The 21,656-nt window shown below is 36.2% G+C and overlaps 1 protein-coding gene across 4 annotated transcripts in view; it reads right to left on the bottom strand.

The window, feature by feature from the left end:
* Positions 1 to 21,656, bottom strand: part of BBS9 (Bardet-Biedl syndrome 9) — a gene marked incomplete at both ends in the record, with an annotated part of 471,339 nt that overhangs the window by 379,905 nt on the left and 69,778 nt on the right. For all 4 annotated transcript variants that reach the window (XM_079711010.1, XM_079711009.1, XM_079711012.1 and 1 more), the window contains one exon: positions 935 to 1,109. In XM_079711010.1, the coding sequence (XP_079567136.1) occupies positions 935 to 1,109 (175 nt within the window). The remainder of the gene's footprint in view (positions 1 to 934; positions 1,110 to 21,656) is intronic.

Here is a 21,656-nt window from a genome sequence, read left to right as displayed (position 1 = left end):
CTCTTGCCTGATGAAGTTATATTTTCTTCCTGCCTTGGGAAAAATCATATGGCCAAAAATAATACTGAAAGGCTATAATGAAGTGTTGCTTAGATGTTTAAAGTTCTAAATTTTGCCATCAGTAAGATAACAACAATAAAGTTACTTAAAATATTATAATTCTCCAAGTCTATTTCTTTTCCCAGAATAGATTTCTACTTTTCTTTCCCATTCTCCCTTCCAATAAAAAACACAGCCTCCAAAAACTCAAAACCATAAGTTTTATTGAAATTTAGCTGGTAGAGAAGAAAACGGTCTCTCTGAAACACAATTCACCAAAATCAGTATGAATTTCTAGCAAAAAGTATAAGCTGTTTTCATAGGGTCATTTTCATACTTCACTTCTGTAAGCTGTTCTTTTAAAAACGTTCATAAAAACACTTGTATTTCTTGCCAGTATTCTTCCTATGTCATATACATTCTTTTTTTGTTATAAAATCATTCTATATATGTATTTGTACCTGGCTTTTTTTCACTCAGACTGTGTTTTATTATTTATAATTCAAGGAACAATCGCAATAATTACTGAGCATTTTCTATGGGGTGGTAAATTGACGTACACTTAATTCTTTTAACAAATTTGTCGAAATAGATGTTATTATCTCCTTTACATTCAGGACAAGGACACTGACCATCAAACAGCTGTGAGTACCAAAATCAGGACTCCAATCCGGGTGTGACTCTCTCCAAATCCTTCCTCTCAATCTCTGCACTATACTGCCTTTCAAATGTTTTATGATATGTAAATGATATCCTCTAAGTCACCACAATTACAGTTTATCAGAGAAACCACTCTCTTTTTCATTTGCAATATTCAAGCTCTTTGTGGATAAGAAATTATCAGCAGCATACACATAAAAAACCATGATTCCAAAGATTCAAGATCCAAACTTACTTGTAACTTTCCACTTGTCGGCAGGATGAAACAGTAATGAAGGAATCTGTACGGGAACTGTAAGCAAGAGGGCCAGGTAAAAGAGAACCTGGGAGAAATCTCCCAAAAGCATAGCTTTCCTGCTCAAACACCATCAGCATTCCATCCATAGACTGGATACAAATTAAATCGCGACCTAAAGAAGAATTAGAGGAAATTAGGTAACTTATTCTTTTTATGAATGTAATGATTTTATCACTATTCACCACAAATATGTCAGTTAACTTTTTCCCCAAGGGACAAAATGGGCAGTTTAAATTTTAAATCGCAAACTGATGAAGCTATCAGATTATTGTATATCACTATCTACACATTTCCCAATTTTTTCATTATTCGTAAGATGTCTATAGTTTTAAATACATTTATTTTCATTTATTTGAGCTAAAATCTGTAGCTCAAGAGAATACCTGAGAACAATCATGACTCTGCAAGATATCATTTTTTCCAAAATCAGAAATATAAACGGTTCTGCACGACACCTTCTCTTCTTCATAGTATGTCAGCCCCATACTTTCAAATGACTTAGACATCAGTCAAACACAACAGACCAAATCCATCGACATGTATTAAGCATCAGTTTTATACAAATCACAGTGTTGAGCACTGTTGGGAGAGAAAATGACTAATACCGAATAACACTAGTCACTGATTGCCCTAAACTATCGATTGATTTTGAAGTGTCTTCTACTATTTGTCTGTAAACATTAACTACAAAATTCACAGTTCTTAAAATATACTGAGATGATGATAATGATGATGATTTCTACGGTACAGTATAGTATCCCTAATCTGAGAAAGATCTAGTGGTTAAAACTTTTCATGTTCTGCTAGCGTGATAAGTGTATCCTATAATCTATTATATAGGGAAGAACTATGTCAAAGAAAAACTAAGCTACTCATTAAGAGAATAAACAAAAGGTCGATCTTCTAATTAATTTGTCATCTCTAACCCATACTTACCATATACAGTAAGTCCTGTAGTAACTATTCTATTTTACCTTGGATATCAGTGCCAATATAGTTAACCCTAAATTTTGAAATTTAAAGAATACTTTGCTCAAAAAGAAATTAAATTGCATAGAAATGGATGGTAGTCTTATTATTGTATCTGAGTATGGATATAAGGGCAATTTTCAAAAATGAAAATATGTTGCCAAAGGAGTTTTTTTAAAAACAAACTGAGACCTTTGGGGTGCTTATTACTGCAACATATTCTACCCCATCTTAATTGATTCAATAAATTTAACAACTTTAAATAGTCTCAGAGATGTTTCAGGTTGAATATTGTCTTAGCGTATATTCATAAAATACACATCTGAACCACTCTGGGATCGCTAGAGAGAAAGGGATTGTTCATGTTAATGCTGTTTTGAAGGGTATACCCTCAAAGCTCAAATTCTTTTATAAGGCATGGTAGGTTTTTCAGTCATTGTTTTAAGCTTTTCAAATCTATTCTTTATCTACTATGCTTATTAAAGTTTTCATAAAACAAGATATGAATTTGTATGGATGCTGTATGTATATGCATGCTGTACAAGTGTATTCACAGAGATATATTCAGACAAAGAGTACCTTATCTATCCAGAATTTAACTATATAGCAATCCTCCTGTCTGTACTAAGCAAAAATGAAAAAGTATAAATATGCCTCTAAATAGTCGAAATAGATGCTGCAAAGTCTTTGTAATGAAAATCATGGAAACTTTTTACAGGTAGGATTCCCAGGTCTCACTCAGGGCATCGATTCTTATTTTAATTATGGTTCGAACAGTTGCAGTTCACATAAACAAGTTACTGATATTCCAGGAGCTTCAGCCTCCTCGTTTATAAAATGAGTATATTTGCCTAAGAGCTCCAAAGTTAGAGATAAGATTTAATAGCCTCTAACACTGTGTAGCACACATAAAACACAATAAATTATAGCATCATTATAATGGTTATCATTACCTGCTTCCCCAGCCCAGAGAAAAGAAAATAGCAAATTAGAAAAGGTATGAAAACACTGATAGCTGTGAGCAGTGACAGCTATGCCCCAACAAAAAAGAAGACAACAGGAAATCTATAAAATACATATCAAATAATTCAAAAAAGAATAACAGTCAGGGCTCAGCTTGGAAGCAATTACTAGCCCTATATATCTCAAAAAGAGAAATGTCATATTATAATGTACTAGTAGCTATTAAATGGATTTAATACCGTTTAGCATAGTTTAGTCATTTGCAAAAACAAACTTGTGGCTGAAATGCTAACGGCTCCCCCTAAGAGCCATTCTTTCCTTTGGTACTTGAATTATCACTAGACTCATGGCCACCAGTTAGAATAAAGCCTATATCTCCAGGCCTCTGTGACAGATACATCATATGAGTACTTTCTCGCCAATGAGATGGGAGCAGGGTGATATGTGCAACACCCAGACTTACCCTTAAAAGGACAGTATGCACTCCCTTCCCCTCTTCCCAGCATGATGGTAGGGCTGGAACAGCTATCATGGCCTCAAAGATAGAAGCCACATATTGAGAACAACAGAGCTGCCTACCAGTCCTGGACCACTTTATCTCCAGGTGGTTAAACCTGACAGAAATAAACATCTTCCTTAATTAAGTTTGGTCTTTTTTTTTTCGGTATGCGGGCCTCTCACTGTTGTGGCCTCTCCCGTTGCAGAGCACAGGCTCCGGACGCGCAGGCTCAGCAGCCATGGCTCACGGGTCCAGCCGCTCTGCGGCATGTGGGATCTTCCCGGACCGGGGCACGAACCCGTGTCCCCTGCATCGGCAGGCAGACTCTCAACCACTGCGCCACCAGGGAAGCCCTAAGTTTGGTCTTTATTAAAGCAATGAAACTTATATCTTAAATAACACATAACTTATCTGAGCATAAAGATCCATCCAGCTTTACTGACTCTTAAAATTTAATTTCACTTGATTGGATCCTGATACCAAAAAACAATCAGATATAGAAGACATTGGGACAACTTGGGAAATTGGAAGGTGACTGAATGTTAGATAACATTAGGAATTATTGTTAATTTTCTTAAGTGTAATTATGGTATTGTGATTACATATGAGAATGTTCTTATCAGGAAATGTGTTCTGCAATAGTTATGAGTGAAGTGGCATAAGATCTGTAACTTACTTTCAAATGGTTCATCAAAAAAACAAAGTGTGTGTATACATGTATATACATTTACAACTGTTGACTCTAAATGGTGGAAAAATGGACATTCATGTTACTTGTTCTGATATTTAAATTTTTTCACAATAAAAATGTAAACAAATAAAATAAAGTGTTCAAATATATTCCTTTAGTATACAAATGCACTTTTTTAACCATCAAGGAGGGAACTGAGCACTAGCAAACTGAGCAGGACTTAGGAGGAGAGCAATAAATCTAATCTTAATAAGTTAAGAATCAGAGACAGAAGAAATCCAATCAATGAAACACATGCAATGACCTTGACCTATGGGGGAGGATATTACTGTAACCAAAATATACTCTCTGTATTATTAAAGAATGTGAGGTCAATGCATGTATACTTCCAAGCAGAAGTACAATAAAATTTCAGTTCATTTCAATATGTTGAATGTCTCTGAACCACAAATCTTCCAGTCTCCCAAAGACCTTAAAGAAGTCGTCCTCAAAGTGTGGCTCCCAGACCACCAGCATCAGCACTGTCTAGGAAATTCTTAGAAATGCAAATCCTAGGGTCCCACTCTATACCTATGGAATCAGAAACTATGATGATAGGGCCCAAGTCTAGGCTTTAAGAAGCCCTAGAGGCTATTTGATGCACGCTAAAGTTTGAGAACTACTGCTTTCACATGGTATGACAAAGAGCTAGAGCTTGAAGAAAACTTGAACCCCAGAGAACACTTGGCTCCTTAGCATGATATATGAAGTCTTATTTCCTGAAACTCTAGCAATATAGGGGAGATACTTAATATACTGTAATGTCTACATGGGCTGCCTCTAGAGTCAGATAATGAGTTTCAGTCCAGTTCAACCAATTATTAGCTGTGAATTTGGGCTCAAGTTTCCTTATCTGCAAGATGGTGTACCAAACTTAGTTAGCTGTTGTGAGAATTAAATTAAATAATGTACGGAAACTAGATCCAGCAGGTGTTAAATACTGCATCGCATTATTATTTTATAATTATTTTCTAAGTCTCATACTAAATGTTGTATGAATATTTAACTACTTGCTGTTTCCCACACACATCGTAATGGTGCATACTTCCTTGCTTTTGCTTATGTTATTTCCTTTCCAAAAAAATTCTTACACTTTTCTTCCCCTGGCATAGTGAACATTTGCTGGATGCCTCCTGGTCATCCATTGCCCTCTCCTCCCATCTTTAGCCATGAGGCTTGAATGAGACTGACTTCATTCTAAGCTTGAGAGTAGGTAGGCCCTGACTTATATAAAGTAATTAGTATCCCACTAGTCACAGTGATTAGTTAAGGGATGGTTATAATTTACAGCCAATGAAAGAAACTAAATCCCTAAACTGAGCTGAAACTAAAGAAAAACTTACTCTTCCCCCTGGGGAGTAATATGTGAGGAGGATAAGGTCTGTAATCACAGAAGCCATTAGGCTTTTACAAGGGTGTAGTTAAGAGAGGGCCATGGGGCTTCCCTGGTGGCACAGTGGTTGAGAGTCCGCCTGCCGATGCAGGGGACGCGGGTTCGTGCCCCGGTCCAGGAGGATCCCACGTGCCGCGGGGCGGCTGGGCCCGTGAGCCATGGCTGCTGAGCCTGCGTGTCCGGAGCCTGTGCTCCATGGTGGGAGAGGCCACAGCAGTGAGAGGCCCACATACCACAAAAAAAAAAAAAAAAAGAGAGAGGGCCATGAAAGACACTGTTTAAGCCAGTGCATCAAGCCTCACTTGGAGCCAAACCTATCCATGGACTTTACAGGCAATAAATTCTCATAAATATTGAAGCTGAGTTGGCTCTCTGTCCCTGAATCAAATGGATCAACCCATTTGTCCTCTGAGAGACATCATAGACTGAAGCTCATGTCTTCCCAGAAATCTTCGCTTTCCCTTCAATTACCCTCCAACTGTGATCCCACAGAGCCTCATCCTTACCTTCATCTTACAACTAATCACTGATTGAAATTATGTTTTTGTGTCTCTCATTAACCCTAGCTTAAACTCAACAGCAAGAAGGTATATCTTACTCATCTTTGTAAATCCAACAATTAGAAAATGCCTGGCACATAGGAGATACATTAATAAATGCCTGTTGAGCTGAAGTAAGCTAGGCAAAATACTTTATTCATCTGCAGCTCAGATTGGCTGAGATTTTATTATATGCAATTCACATACTGCATTTTAAGTACATGAAAAATGCTTTATTTATTACAATCCTAGCCACTGACGATTAGAAAAATGTAGGGATCAATCCAAAACATTACTCAAAAATAAATAAATAAATCCTTCAAATCACTGTATTGGAAGCCACTTCAGAATACATACCAAAGGCTCCCCTTACTGATGAGAACAGAAAGAACAGTCCAGAGAAGCCATGAAAGTTTTGTAGTTTTAATAGAACAGAGCCAACAGGAAGCCTCCATAAAAGCGATGGGATTTCAGGAGCTATTTAAATGACCTAGCCATGAACCATACTCAAAGAGTCTTTACCACATGCTCAGTATTATATTAGGAGCTGTAAGAAATATAGAACAACAGCAAATAACTACTATTGCCATTTACTGAGCACCTGTTATATTCCCGCCTTTGTGCTAAACACTTATCCATCATATAGCTATAATCTTTAATACCAATGGTCCCATTTTACACATGAGAAGACTGAAACCCACAAGAGCTTAAATAATTTGTCTAATGTCAAAGAATTAAAAAATGACAGCTAGTACTCAAGTCAGAATCTGACTCCACTTTACTGCACTGGATCCATTTTTTAAAATAATGTAAGTTAACATATGAAATCTAAATGATGTGAAACTGACTAAGCACTATAGAAAATCAAAGAGCCTCATTACAGTGAACTTCCTGGGAAAGGTTTCATGGTAGAGGTAGGATGTATCCTACCTTCTCAGTTGAGAAGGATACCTAGACTGAGAAAGATAAGTAGAATGAAAAGAGATCAAAGGTAAAAGCAGAGGAAATTTCTGCAGGAGAAAAAGAACATATTAGAAAAAGATACAGAGGCAATTAGACTTGATCCAATGCAATGGATCAAGTTCTACCAACAGGGTATGAAATGTAAAAGCAACAGATTGAAAAGATGACAATAGCTAAGTGATGTTTCCTCAAAAATTATGCCTAAATAATACAGGGAAAAAATTATCTTTTAAAGTTGAAATAACTAGGAAGGGTGGAGATTTCATCAGAATTTAAAATCTGGATGTTTATCTCATTAATCATAACCATGATGACAGAAAAATAAGCATTGTGATTTGAAATACTATTTGAAAGATCTAGGAACAAACTGACAAAGGACCTACCAAAATCATTTTGAAAGAACTTTGGAAATCATTATTTTTCATTTTCAAAGGCAATGAAAAAATTTTGTGCCTGTGGGGATGGGTGGGTGGAGGCAGGAAAGTTCCATTATGGCAGCCTCATGAGATGAATATTTATTAAGAAGTGTGTCTCATTTCCTGGTGTTAAAATATCATACAGACAAAGCTTTAACATGATGCATAAATTGGTAATCAATTACATGTTGAACTGACTGCTAGATTAACACTTTTCTTTACTAAATTATAGTCTGTTCACTAAAATGGTCTGTAGCAGTGTGTGTGTGTGTGTGTGTGTGTCCCTGTGCTCAGTTCTTTCCACCATGCATAACCCAGAGCATTTTCCATCATTCATTATTATAGCAACAAGGGCCCCATGGAGGGTAGTCCTGAATACCATTTCCTCCATTTCTCTGCTGTCTTTTTCTTCCTCTGGAATCTATGTAGCAGAGTAAGTGGAGAAGAAGACTACCATTACTCAGCATGCTACATGTTTTCTGAAACTCTCTATGCTCGTATTTCTTTTACACATTGAGTAAAAATACAAGTGAAGAAATGCAAACGTGACCTGTGGCCAAGCATACATTGCAGTTCAGCATACAGCTGTCAAAAATACTTGGTCTTTCTCCAAGTCTGAAAAACACATGAAAAACAGCTGTACAGGTAGTCAAAAAGGCAGACAGGAAACATCAAGAGACTTATACATAAGAACAGAAGAGTCCAAAAGTCTGTGGAACTTCCGCTCGTTTTATGCATGCACTTCATGCACAGAAAAAGGTTTTGTTGTTGTTACAGAAAAACTGAAACACTAACTTATTAATCTTTATTGCAAACTTAACTCAGAAATGATACAACATGTTTGCTATGAGCAAGACACAAAAATGTTCAGAGTAGGATTTCAACAGATATTGACTTAAAAACAATGGTAGATGGATTTCTAGAGCTTGCAGGATAGTAAATTTGCCATTAAGTATCATTTTGTGCCTTTTCACTCGTATCATTATAGAAATAAAACTATCACCATTGTTTTGCGATACATGCTACTATTTGGCTATGCTTAAAAATTAATAATTGGGGGCTTCCCTGGTGGCGCGGTGGTTGTGAGTCTGCCTGCCGATGCAGGGGACACGGGTTCGTGCCCTGGTTTGGGAGGATCCTGCATGCCGCGGAGCGGCTGGGCCCGTGAGCCATGGCCGCTGAGCCTGTGCTTCCGGAGCCTGTGCTGCGCAACGGGAGAGGCCACAACAGTGAGAGGTTCACGTACCGCAAAAAAAAATAATAATAATAATAATAATTAGTAATTAATTGAATAAAAGAATAGCTAACTTCTTTCTTATTACTCTCTCCCTCATATTCTTTTTTATTTGAGCAATTGAAAAGTAATTAGTGTCTAATAATAATGCAATATTCAAGTAGATTCGAAGTTTAAAACCTTCGTTATAAATAAATAAATAAATAAATAAAATTTATTTAAAGCCCTAAGAAAACAGGAAATCAACAAATAAGATACATGTGTTGAGCTAAATGGCTAATATTTTAAAATATGTAACAGAAAAATTACACAAATTCTCAACTATTATTCAAGTGTTATGCCAATAAATAATTCATGAGACTAATTAAGACTGAGGAAAATAAAAATTGGGTCTACATACTAACTCTTCCTATGAACTTGACTTTTGACATTTTAATGTTCTCATTTTAATAGGAATTTTAATAGCCTCACAAAGACCACTAGTGTGTGTTCCACTAAGCTATTTATTACTATTTTCCCCCCTAAACTGTGAACAAGGTTAATAACATATTATAAAGAAATTACAACCATTCATTAAATTAGCATTACATGTGATAGATTCAATATGAATGCAATGTTAGAGTTTAAAAGAAGGCCCTAAACATTATATTATCACTTGCATCCACAAAATATTGGGTGAATTACTTTGTCAGATGTAATGATCATGAAAGATTTGATAACATTCTCCAGAATTCACATTCATTCAACAAATTCCACAAACATTTGCTGTACCTAGTATATGTTAGGAGAGACGGTCGCTACTCTCAGAAAGTTCAGTGAATATGGGAGTTATAACAATGTAAGAACAGAGGCGTACAAAGGCTATGGAAGCATGATTAATAGTATCTGGAAGAATGAAGAAAAGCTTCAGAACAGAAATAACACTTGGGTTTTGCAGACTGAGAAAGAGTTTGCCAAACGTTCAGAGAAGCAAAAGCAGAAAGCACACCATTCAGAGACTTGGATTATAGGATTATAAGAAAGCTGTGTTTGAAGAGGAATAAGATCAGTAAACTCTGAGGGAGGGCGTTGAGTGGAGGGAGATCCTGCTGATGAAGATGGCAGGCATGCTTATCAGAACTGATGGCAAAGCCACAACTTAAGTCCACATTTGCTGCAACCTTATTTTAGCCCTGAAAGCTCTATCAAATTTCCTCATCTGTACAGCAGTTGTATGAGGAGAAGATTGTAATGATGCTACTGTAAGGATAAAATACAATAAAAATGCATACTGGCTGGTACCTAATAAGCATTCAATAAGTGGTAAGTGTTTGATATTACTGGATTACCAGTTTCCTTACAGACCAAATTATGTGAAAAACTTAAAATTGAGAGGAAAAAAATCCTTCAGACCAAAAAGGATAAAATTTAATGTGGGAAGGAGCACACACCAAATCAGAAATTCACCCTTTTTGCCAAAGCAAAGGATTTTTAAGACTTCAAGAACTACGGAAAATCTCTCAAAACCTAGGTCTGTGTGAACTTCTGTCTACTCAAGATGATTTTCTGTCTATTTTAAGTATACTTTCCTCAAAACAGCAATTTCTCTAACATGATAACTATTGAAGAAATCTCTAAAGAAGTACATTATGGGTGTGCCAGAAAGCTCCATTTGGGAATGAGCTGTCTCTGCCTCTGTACCCTCCCCCAACACACACATGCCCATTTTCTTCCCCTACCCCACCCTGCCTCTCTTTTATTTACATTTTTTTGCAGGATGACCCTGAGTGACATACGAAAGACAAGATAGATGACATCATACAGCAGAGCCCATTATTTTTTACCATTCCTTTCTTCTCTCTCATCCAAAAGGAGAATTCTTAAAGGGTGAGTATAAGGTTGGAGGTATATTTTTTTAAATAACTGGTTTCAAAGTGAGGTAAACTTCTCAAGGTAATAACCAGCCATGATAAGAAATCCAGAAAACTCTCCCCAAAAAATAATTTAAAAAAGAAAAAAAATTTAAATACCTCTTCATTTTGCACAAACATTCTTCATTTGCAATATTATCAGTCCAATAAAGCAATAACACCAAAAGCTAAATATTTGCTTTTTATATATTGTTAACTCTCAATCCTAAAATCGTCATTGTATCAAATGAAGGAATAAGAAAAAACTATAGTCTACACTGAATTCACTATAACCAATTAAATTAGGTTGTGAAAAAAATAACTAAAGCCAGGAAATTCTCAGCTGAGGTTCAACTTCATCTAAACTGATACAATTTTAAAAGGCAAATCAAAATGAATTTGGGATAATGACAACAATGACTTTAAGTTTCCTGAACTGTCAATTCTTATCACAAAGTTTGATGTGCCGCTTAACCACTGTTTGGTCTGGTAAATGTCCTTGGATTCTCCTAAAAGAAGCAGTTAAAATACCATATCTTGAATAAAAGTTATGAAAACAAATATAACAAAGTAATCATCTTAATATACAGATGGAATCACATTATCAACCCACTCAAAAACTTCAAAGGTATGCCAGTGTCTCCAGAAATAAGTAGAAATTAATAAACAGGATATCCAAAGAACTCTTCAGTGTATCTGCTAAATGAAATTTGACTACTCCTTCTCATCCAGTCCCAACCACCAAATACTTCAGGTAACATAAGTTTGCCCTAAATGCCCTTATGCATTTGTTACTCTAGTTCAATTCACCTCAGATGTCATTCCCCCATCTTAACCTCATAAAATCCTTCTACATATCCTCCATCCCCAGCACCCAACCATTTTGAAGCTTTCTCCAATCCCCTTTAGGCATAAATAACACACTCTTCCTCTATTCTTTCTTAGTACATTCTGCATCACTGCCTATTAGTACTGACAATATTTTTCCTGGTGATACAGCTAAATTTGGCATATTTCTCTCCCCTCCTCAACTCCCATAAGTGAAGCATAAAATCCTTGAAGGTAAGTCGATTTTGTTTTCACGGTCTGGCTCACAGCATTGAGTATAGTCCCTTATATGTCAGCGCTCCAAAAATATCTGTTCAAGTCAACTGAGCTCACATGGAAGTAGAAAACTATGTCAAACCGTAGTACTAGGTATCAGGATGCCAATGATCATCAAGTGGGCCAAGAAATTTGATAACATTACCATAGTCACATGAAAACCCCTTGAGATTTGGCATTATGCTTTATTCACCACACCTTCCCACCCCAAATAGTCCCTAGTATACAGTAGAGATCAATAAATAATCATTCAATGAATGAATGAACAGCAGCAAAGTAAAAGTAGTATGGAAAAGGCCCTAAAACAATTAGTTTTAATATGTGACACTTAAGAAGCTGAAATTCTAAATTATTTCAGGGCTTAGTACTATGTCAAAAGACAAAGTATTCATTGTATGTGCAACATTAGATACACTAGGAAATACTCTGCTCTTAAGAAAGATAAAGCCTAATAGAAAGACACAAGAAATAAAGGTGGGGTGGGAAAGGATGGCAAAAGGAAAATATATAAATGAGAAGGGAAATCACTTAACCATAAAGAATAAATTGTGGCAGCCCAAAGAGGATACCAAAGAAACAGAATGATCTTTAAATCCATCAGTATTTCATAAAACTCTAACTGCAAAAACATACACAGATTAAGCCTTAAAGCTTTAGTAATTATTAGAGCCCTGGGTACAAAGTCTTTCTCTGGGTAATATGAACCAAGGGATTATTACCAGCAGGAAAAGCACCCCCCAAAAGGGTACTGAATAGGATACTCTCTGACTATTCCTTGTTCTTAGAGCAGGATGGTATATTATAAAAGAATAAATTGAGCAAAGATGGGAAAAGTATCAAATGTAGCATAAAGTATTAATATGTAGTGGAAAGAGCAATGATTTTGAATCAAAAAGACAACCTGGTAATGTTTTAATCCTGCTCTGACACATTCTAGATACGTGACTTGGCTATTTTGTTTAATTTTGTTCACTCTGTTTCTTCACGTGCAAAATAAACCCTATCACAATCTCTGTACCCCACTGGGTTGCTGTAAAGATACGGAACATATGCAAACTATCCAGTTCAGGACCTGGAACATGGTAGGAATGCATGCCAATCTTAATTCCAAATACAGCACACTTAAAAAAATAATCAAACCAACTTTCCCTAGTACCTATACTTATATCTTGAATATCAGATACAGTAGTTTAGTCATTAAGTCTCACTCCTTAGGTGTAAAAAAGTAAACATCTCAGGGAAAAGTTAGGAAAAAAGGTGACCAGGAAGTTGGAAATGGTTCAGTTCAGAAGTTCCAATCTTTATTTGCTAAAGTACTTGGCTCTTGAATTTCACTGATCTATAAAATTTCAGAAACTACTGGGGAACATCATAGGTTGTCAACCTTGTAAACTGCCCAATAAGGATATTAAAAAAAAAAAAAAACAAACATAAAGACTATCATCACCAACATTTTCTACAAAGACAATGTAAAACAAATAAGTAGGAAGTAGAAAATGTTAGTCCTCAATATAGCCCTTTAACTGAACAAATTTTAGCTTTATGAAAAATTTACTTCATTAGCTAATTTTTTTTCATTACCTTAAGACCATTTAAAACTTTAACAGGGCATAGCATTTGCAAACCACTAGTTTATCCTAGCGTGAACCACTTTTAAAGAACCCCCGTACCAGCACTTAAATACCACTAGTATAAAAAAACCTCAGAAAACAAGCACAAAAAGTTTTCCCGTTAGAAGAAGAAAGGAAAAACTGGTTCCAAAACCTATTCAGGCCTAGGTTAGGTGAGGAAACAAGCATTTTCCATAATATGCTGGCTCTTTACAAACTCACCACTGTCAGACGTCTGGAATCAAAAAGTGAGGCAAAGGCTCCCCCTGCTGACAAGTAGACAAAGAATCTAATCCTATCAAAAGGCAACTGACTTTTCAAAAATCTTTCCAATACTGACTGGATATCGCATGGGCTTTTACTATTCTCTATCAAAGACTAGTTTTACTTTATATCCTAAAACACTGGAATACAGCTCCATCTGATACAAACGTGAAAGACATTTATAACTAGGTAATACTCCGTGTACATTTCAATAAATCTTTCTAAACCAGCTTTCAAATTTCTTGGTGTCTGCTCTATGCTCTAAAGCTTAACTGAGCTAGAATGTCATACAGAGAGGAAATTAAAGAAGGCTAAAGAAATGAGGTGGGTTTCAAGAGGTTAGGTAGAACAAAGGTAGCAATCTATGAATGCATTAACAGCCTTCTCTCACAGAAATCTCATGAGATTAAAAGAAGCAAATTAAAGACTTCAAAATTAACAATAATAGCAGGTTACAAGCACTGGCCCATATATTATTAACACATCCAACTCTAGCAACTATTTTATAACTTGGGAAGATCAAGAACTATTGTTCTCATTTGACTATAGAGAGACCTAAGGCTCAGGAAAGTTTGATGTTTGTTAAGGACACACAGCTGGTGAGTAGCAGAGGCAGAATTCAAACCTATACATCTTCTAATCTTCATTCTGCTTCTCCAACTGAAAACTATGCATAAAGTAGATACTCTAATGACATAATCTCTAAATTCCTTTCTGATTTCAAATTTAACATGGCCTAACATCACAAATGCACTTGGTATGCTTATAAATAACATCAGATTTAAATAGAAAATGTTAAATATTTCACTTTGGCAGACAAAACTTGATATAGCTGCTTGGTAAATTCTTTGCTATAATTTATTTATTCTTGTCTTATTTCCAAAAGGATTGCTTGCAAAGGTAAATAAAACTAAACAAATTATAAACTAAGTAGATGAGGAAAACAGCAGATAAAAACCTGATTCTCCCACTAAAATTACTGAATAAAATGTTTGTTAAAAGCAGCATTTTTTAGTACATCAATATGCTGGCCCCCCCCTTGAAAAAAGGTAAATAAAATTCAGAAGCCAAACACTAAGTGAACGTGAGAACCCACAAAGGTAAACAGAACCCCTGGGGCAATCTCTTAAATCATATACCCTCAGCATCAGTTTTCATAGTCTCAAAATGACATGTGGTAAAGGAGAAAAACCTTGGAGCCCACTCTAGGTGGGAAATCCAATTGATCCTGTACATTATCTTTCTCTCCCCTGGTATAAAGCTAAGACCACAAAGGGCTCTACCTTAAGTGTAAGGAGAACTTAGAACTAGCATCCCCCCACCCCCACCCAAGCCCAAGAGAAAGCAAAATAAAATGCATATCTCAAAACTTGGAACGAGATAAAGGAAAAATATCTCTCCTAAGAATTCACAAACCCCAAGCTGATCTTAATGTGGGTTTTCAGACCAAATTCACTCTATTGACTTGCCCAAGAAGCCTCAATCTGTGAAGTTAGTGAAAGTGATCCTGGGTTAGAAGTACCACCAAATCCCTGACAAAAGACAACTCAAATATTTGAAGGGACACACCAATCATTCCCATGGATAAAGTTCCAAGAGTATGACCTCACAGGCAAAAATCACAATATACAAGGAATTGGAGGCAATATGAGCAAGAGACAGCAAAAATAATAGCACAATCAGAAATGCAAAGACTTCATCTACTGAAGTTATCAACAGAGAATAAAAGTACTAAATTTTATGTTTAAGGAAATAAAAACAGGTATTAAAAATATGAATAAAACATTTTATCAATCACCAAGCAGATTTTTAAAAGGACCAAATAAACTTTGAGCAATAATAAATATAATAACTAGACTTAACAAAGTTAATAAAACTCCAAGAGTAGTTTCAATAGAAATTAGTCTCCGAATAGCAGTGATTTAGGAAACAGGAAAATACATCTAAGAAATAATCTAGAATGCATTAGTAAGAAACACAGAGACAGATAATACAAGTGTAGTTAAGAGGCTTGAACAATAGCATAAGATGGTCTAACATGTAACTAACTGGATTTTCATTAAGAGATAATGGAGAGAATATGAAAGAGGCAATGTTCAAAGAAATAATAGCTGAAGATTTTCCAGAATTGTTGAAAGGCACTAATCCTAAGACCAGGTTTACGCCAAATAAATTCCAAATAGGATAAGTAAAAATAAATCCTCCCTTAGATACCCAACAGAGAAAGTGCAGAACACCAAAGGCAAAGAGAATTTCTTAAAAGCAATAGAGAAAAGACAGATTAACTAGCAAAAGAATAACAGCTAGACTAAAAGTTGACTTCTTAACACCAGTGGCAGCCAGAATAGAGCAGAATATTATCTTTTGTGTAGCAAGAAAAATAACTATCAACATAACATTATATTCCCTGACTTCCTCCCATTCCCTCCAAAAAAAAAATTTTAATGTTATTACAAAGATGCCATTCACAATAGCAACCAAAGCAATTAAGTTCCTAACACACTGACTCTAACTCAACTTTCAGATCTTAACTTCCTTAGGAAGGCCAAATTAGGCAATATACACCTAAAATATACCCTCGTTATCATGGCATCTTTTCCTTCATAGCATTTGTGATTTTATACCTATTTCTATGATTATCTACTGACTGTGTATTTCCCTCTCCAAACTTAATGAGGCCATAGACCTCTATACTTATCACCATATTGTTTACTACCGTGCTTGGCACATAAGTGAAAGGAAAGAAGGAAGGAAAGATGCAGGGAAGATATAACAAACAAATAAACAACTAATATAGATAAAAAGTAAAATTTTTACTAAAAGACATAAAAGGACAGCTAAATAAATAGTAAGACATATTATATTCCTGGATGGGAAGAATTAATATATAAACATTTCAGTTATGCACTAAAATAATCTATAGATTTGATGCAATGCCAGACAAAATTCCAGCATGATTTTTTCATGGAACTCAATAAACTATTTTTCAAACCTGAAAGGAAAGTGAAAAAAAAGCAAGAATAACCTATAAATATTTAAAAACAAGACCAATAAACAAGACCACATATCAAAACATACTATACAGGGCTTCCCTGGTGGCGCAGTGGTTGAGAGTCCGCCTGCCGATGCAGGGGACACGAGTTCGTGCCCAGGTCTGGGAGGATCCCACGTGCCGTGGAGCGGCTGGGCCCGTGAGCCATGGCCGCTGAGCCTGCGCATCCGGAGCCTGTGCTCCGCAACGGGAGAGGCCACAACAGTGAGAGGCCCGCGTACCGCAAAAAAATAAAAAAATAAACATACTATACATTAAATTTTTTAAATACAGTATTGGCATTCTTTACAAATACACTATTATGGACAAATAAATCAAGGGAAAGGAATAGTCTAAGAGCAAATTACAGATTATATGGGAATTTAGCATATAAGAAAATTAGCATTTCAAATTATAAAAAGAATATTCATAAATAGTGCTTGGACAACAGGGTATACACTTGGGAAAAAAATTAAATTAGAGCCCTACTATATATGATACCTAAAAATAAATTCCAGAAAAGTTAGAAAACATATGAAAATATTTTAGAATCGTAGTATAGCAAAGGTCTTCATTAGAATGATACAAAGATCAGAAGCCACAACAAAAACAATCAAAACGTTTAACATCATAAAAAATTAAAGTATTTGTCCCATTAAGTAAATGAACAAGGTTAAAATAATCATTCACAGGACACAACCTGGGGCAAATTGCTTAATCTTGCCAAGCCTAAATTTTCTTGTGCCTGAAATGAAAATAATGACCTGATTTACAGGGTTGCTTTCAGAATTAAATGAGAAAGTTAAGGTTAAATCCTTAGCACAGTCTTAGGTGGTAGCACCTGGCAAGTGCCCAATAAATATTTTTTGCTACTATTTTAAATTATGAAAATTTAACATATCACTTTTGCCCATTAAGTGGAGATTTTGAAATTTTTAAAAAATGATAATACATGATGTAGGCACAGATATTACACATAGCTGAGAAAAGGGTATATTTGGCCCATCTCCCTGACATAAAACAGTTTATACGGTGTATCAAAAGTTTTTTGTCTCAGTATCTAGTCTTAGGATTTTTTTTAATGTTTTTATTTTTATTAGACTATAGGGGATGGATTGAGAAATATCTCTGCAAGTTATGCCCCACTAGGGAAATGTCCATTCTAATTTTCCTGGGACAACTTTCAGAGCTTTTTCCTTTCCTTGGAGCTGCTGCTCTTGCTGGCAGTGGCCTCTTCAGGTCCACTGTTGAGTGGCTCCTCCTTGGAAGAGAATTTCCTCTTTTTCTTGGGGACACTTGTTTCCTGACTCTTCAGGGTCACTAACTGGTTCTTCTTTGGGCAAAGATTTCTTCCTCTTGGGAAGACTTCCACTGCCAGCTATCTCTTCAAGATCACTACTAACCAGCGCCTCCTTGGAAAAAGATTTCTTTTTCTTGGGTTTGGAGAAGGAGACGGATGGGTCTTCTATTCCATTCTCCTGAGGAGTCTCCTAGGGCTTTTGCTTTTGCTTCTTTTTGGGTCTTTCACTTATCTCCTCAACACCCCTCTAGAGTACTACTGCTGTTTTCTGAAGATGCCAGGGAAATTGCAGCCAGTCATTTCTTTTCCTTCTTCAAGCGTTACTTCAGTTTCTCCAGCTTCCTCGTAATCTCAGCAGCCACTTCCTCTGAACCATTACCTCCTTCATGACATCCAGATTCTTTCGTGGAATCTATCCAGTCTCACAGAAGGACAGCTGCTCCTCAACTTGTTCTAGAAGCTTCTCCCAAAATACACTGGTGGGTACCTCAGAGAAGCAATCAATTCATGACGCAATACTGCATTTGTTTGCCAGGTATCAGGAGATGCAGCCTTTGTTCTTAGCAGCTGCTCAAGCAATGAAGGTAGAGTGGAAAATTAGTCCATATTTTGGGATGTTAGCCCTTGTCTTCAGGGCTCGGAAAATGTGGTCCTTTTGCTGGGCCCAGGGAATCACTCAGACACCAGGACTGGCCATCACCCCCACAGCAGAGGCCTGTATAGGTCAAGGAGCCCTGGTCAGCCATCACCATGATCCCCATAGTTTAGAATTTTAGAAAAACAAGAAAAGTCCTAGGATTTTAGTAGAAAAGTAACTGCTAGGGGCTGGGGATAGAGGAAATAGGGAGAGGTTGGTAAAACAGTGCAAATTTTCAACTATGAAAAATGAATAAGGCCTGAGGATCTAATGTAAAACATGTAGTTGATAGCACTGTATTGTATAATTAAAAGTTGTTAAGAGAGTAGAACTTAGATGTCCTAACCAAAAAAAGAAAGATAAATATATGACTTGATGGATGTGTTCGAAATGGGGGGGACTCTTTCTTTTGAATTTTTGAATTTTATTTTATTTTTTTATACAGCAGGTTCTTATTAGTTATCCATTTTATACATATTAGTGTATATATGTCAATCCCAACCTCCCAATTCATCACACCACCACCACCCCTGTGCCACTTTCCCCCCTTGGTGTCAATACGTTTGTTCTCTACATCTGTGTCTCTATTTCTGCCCTGCAAACCAGTTCATCTGTACCATTTTTCTAGGTTCCATATATATGCATTAATGTAGGGTATTTGTTTTTCTCTTACAGACTTATTTCACTCTGTATGACAGTCGCTAGATCCATCCATGTCTATACAAATGACCCAATTTCGTTCCTTTTTACGGCTGAGTAATATTCCATTGTATATATGTGCCACATCTTCTTTATCCATTCATCTGTCGATGGGCATTTAGATTGCTTCCATGACCTGGCTATTGTAATTAGTGCTGCAATGAACATTGGGGTGCACGTGTCTTTTTGAATTATGGTTTTCTCTGGGTATATGCCCAGTAGTGGGATTGCTGGGTCATATGGTAATTTTATTTTTAGTTTTGTAAGGAACCTCCATACTGTTCTCCATAGTGGCTGTATCAACTTACATTCCCAGCAACAGTACAAGAGGGTTCCCTTTTCTCCACACCCTCTCCAGCATTTGTTGTTTGTACATTTTCTGATGAAGCCCATTCTAACTGGTGTGAGGGGATACCTCATTGTAGTTTTGATTTGCATTTCTCTAATAATTAGTGATGTTGAGCAGCTTTTCATGTGCTTCTTGGCCACCTGTATGTCTTTGGAGAAATGTCTATTTAGGTCTTCTGCCCATTTTTGGATTGGGTTGTGTGTTTCTTTAATATTGAGCTGCATAAGCTGTTTATATATGTTGGAGATTAATCCTTTGTCTGTTGATTTGTTTGCAAATATTTTCTCCCATTCTGAGGGTTGTCTTTTTGTCTGGTTTATGGTTTCCTTTGCTGTGCAAAAGTTTTGAAGTTTCATTAGGTCCCATTTGTTTATTTTTCTTTTTATTTCCATTACTCGGGGAGGTGGATCAAAAAAGATCTTGCTGGGATTTATGTCAGAGTGTTCTTCCTATGTTTTCCTCCAAGAGTTTTATAGTGTCTGGTCTTACATTTAGGTCTCGAATCCATTTTGAGTTTATTTTTGTGTATGGTGTTAGGGAGTGCTCTAATTTCATTCTTTTACATGTAACTGTCCAGTTTTCCCAGCACCACTTATTGAAGAGACTGTCTTTTCTCCATTGTATATCCTTGCCTCCTTTGTCATAGATTAGTGGACCATAGGTGCGTGGGTTTATCTCTGGGCTTTCTATCCTGTTCCATTGATCTATATTTCTGTTTTTGTGCCAGTACCATATTGTCTGAGTACTGTAGCTTTGTAGTATAATCTGAAGTCAGGGAATCTGATTCCTCCAGCTCCGTTTTTTTCCCTCAAGACTGCTTTGGCTATTCGGGGTCTTTTGTGTCTCCATACAAATTTTAAGGTATTTTGTTCTAGTTCTGTAAAAAATGCCATTGGGTAATTTGATAGGGATTGCATTGAATCTGTAGATTGCTTTGGGTAGTATAGTCATTTTCACAATATTGATTCTTCCAATCCAAGAACATGGTATATCTCTCCATCTGTTTGTATCACCTTTAATTTCTTTCATCAGTGTCTTATAGTTTTCTGCATACAGGTCTTTTTTCTCCCTAGGTAGGTTAATTCCCAGGTATTTTCTTCTTTTTGTTACAATAGTAAATGGGAGTGTTTCCTTCATTTCTCTTTCAGATTTTTCATCATTAATGTATAGTAATGCAAGAGATTTCTGTGCATTAATTTTGTATCCTGCAACTTTACCAAATTCATTGATTAGCTCTAGTAGTTTTCTGGTAGCATCTTTAGGATTCTCTATGTATAGTATCATGTCATCTGCAAACAGTGACAGTTTTACTTCTTCTTTTCCTATTAGTATTCCTTTAATTTCTTTTCCTTCTCTGATTGCCATGATACGACTTCCAAAACTATGTTGAATAATAGTGGTGAGAGTGGACATCCTTGTCTTGTTCCTGATCTTAGAGGAAATGCTTTCAGTTTTTCACCATTGAGAATGATGTTTGCGTGGCTTTGTCAGATATGGCCTTTATTATGTTGAGGTAGGATCCCTCTATGCCCACTTTCTGGAGAGTTTTTATCATAAATGGTTGTTGAATTTTGTCAAAAGCTTTTTCTGCAACTATCGAGATGATCATATGGTTTTTATTCTTCAGTCTGTTAATATGGTGTACCACGTTGATTGATTTGCGTATATTGAGAAGAATCCTTGCATCCCTGGGATAAATCCCACTTGATCATGGTGTATGATCCTTTTAATGTGTTGTTGGATTCTGTTTGCTAGTATTTTGTTGAGGATTATTGCATCTATATTCATCAGTGATATTGGTCTGTAATTTTCTTTTTTGTAGTATCTTTGTCTGGTTTTGGTATCAGGGTGATGGTAGCCTCATAGAATGAGTTTGGGAGTGTTCCTTCCTCTGCAATTTTTTGGAAGAGTTTGAGAAGGATGGGTGTTAGCTCTTCTCTAAATGTTTGATAGAATTCACCTGTGAAGCCATCTGGTCCTGGACTTTTGTTTGTTGGAAGATTTTTAATCACAGTTTCAATTTCATTACTTGTGATTGGTCTGTTCATATTTTCTATTTCTTCCTGGTTC

Source organism: Hyperoodon ampullatus (assembly GCF_949752795.1).
Source record: "Hyperoodon ampullatus genome assembly, chromosome: 9".
Lineage (NCBI taxonomy): Eukaryota > Metazoa > Chordata > Mammalia > Artiodactyla > Ziphiidae > Hyperoodon > Hyperoodon ampullatus.
Note: the sequence above shows the minus strand (reverse complement) of the source record. Positions and strands in the feature narration are given on the sequence as shown.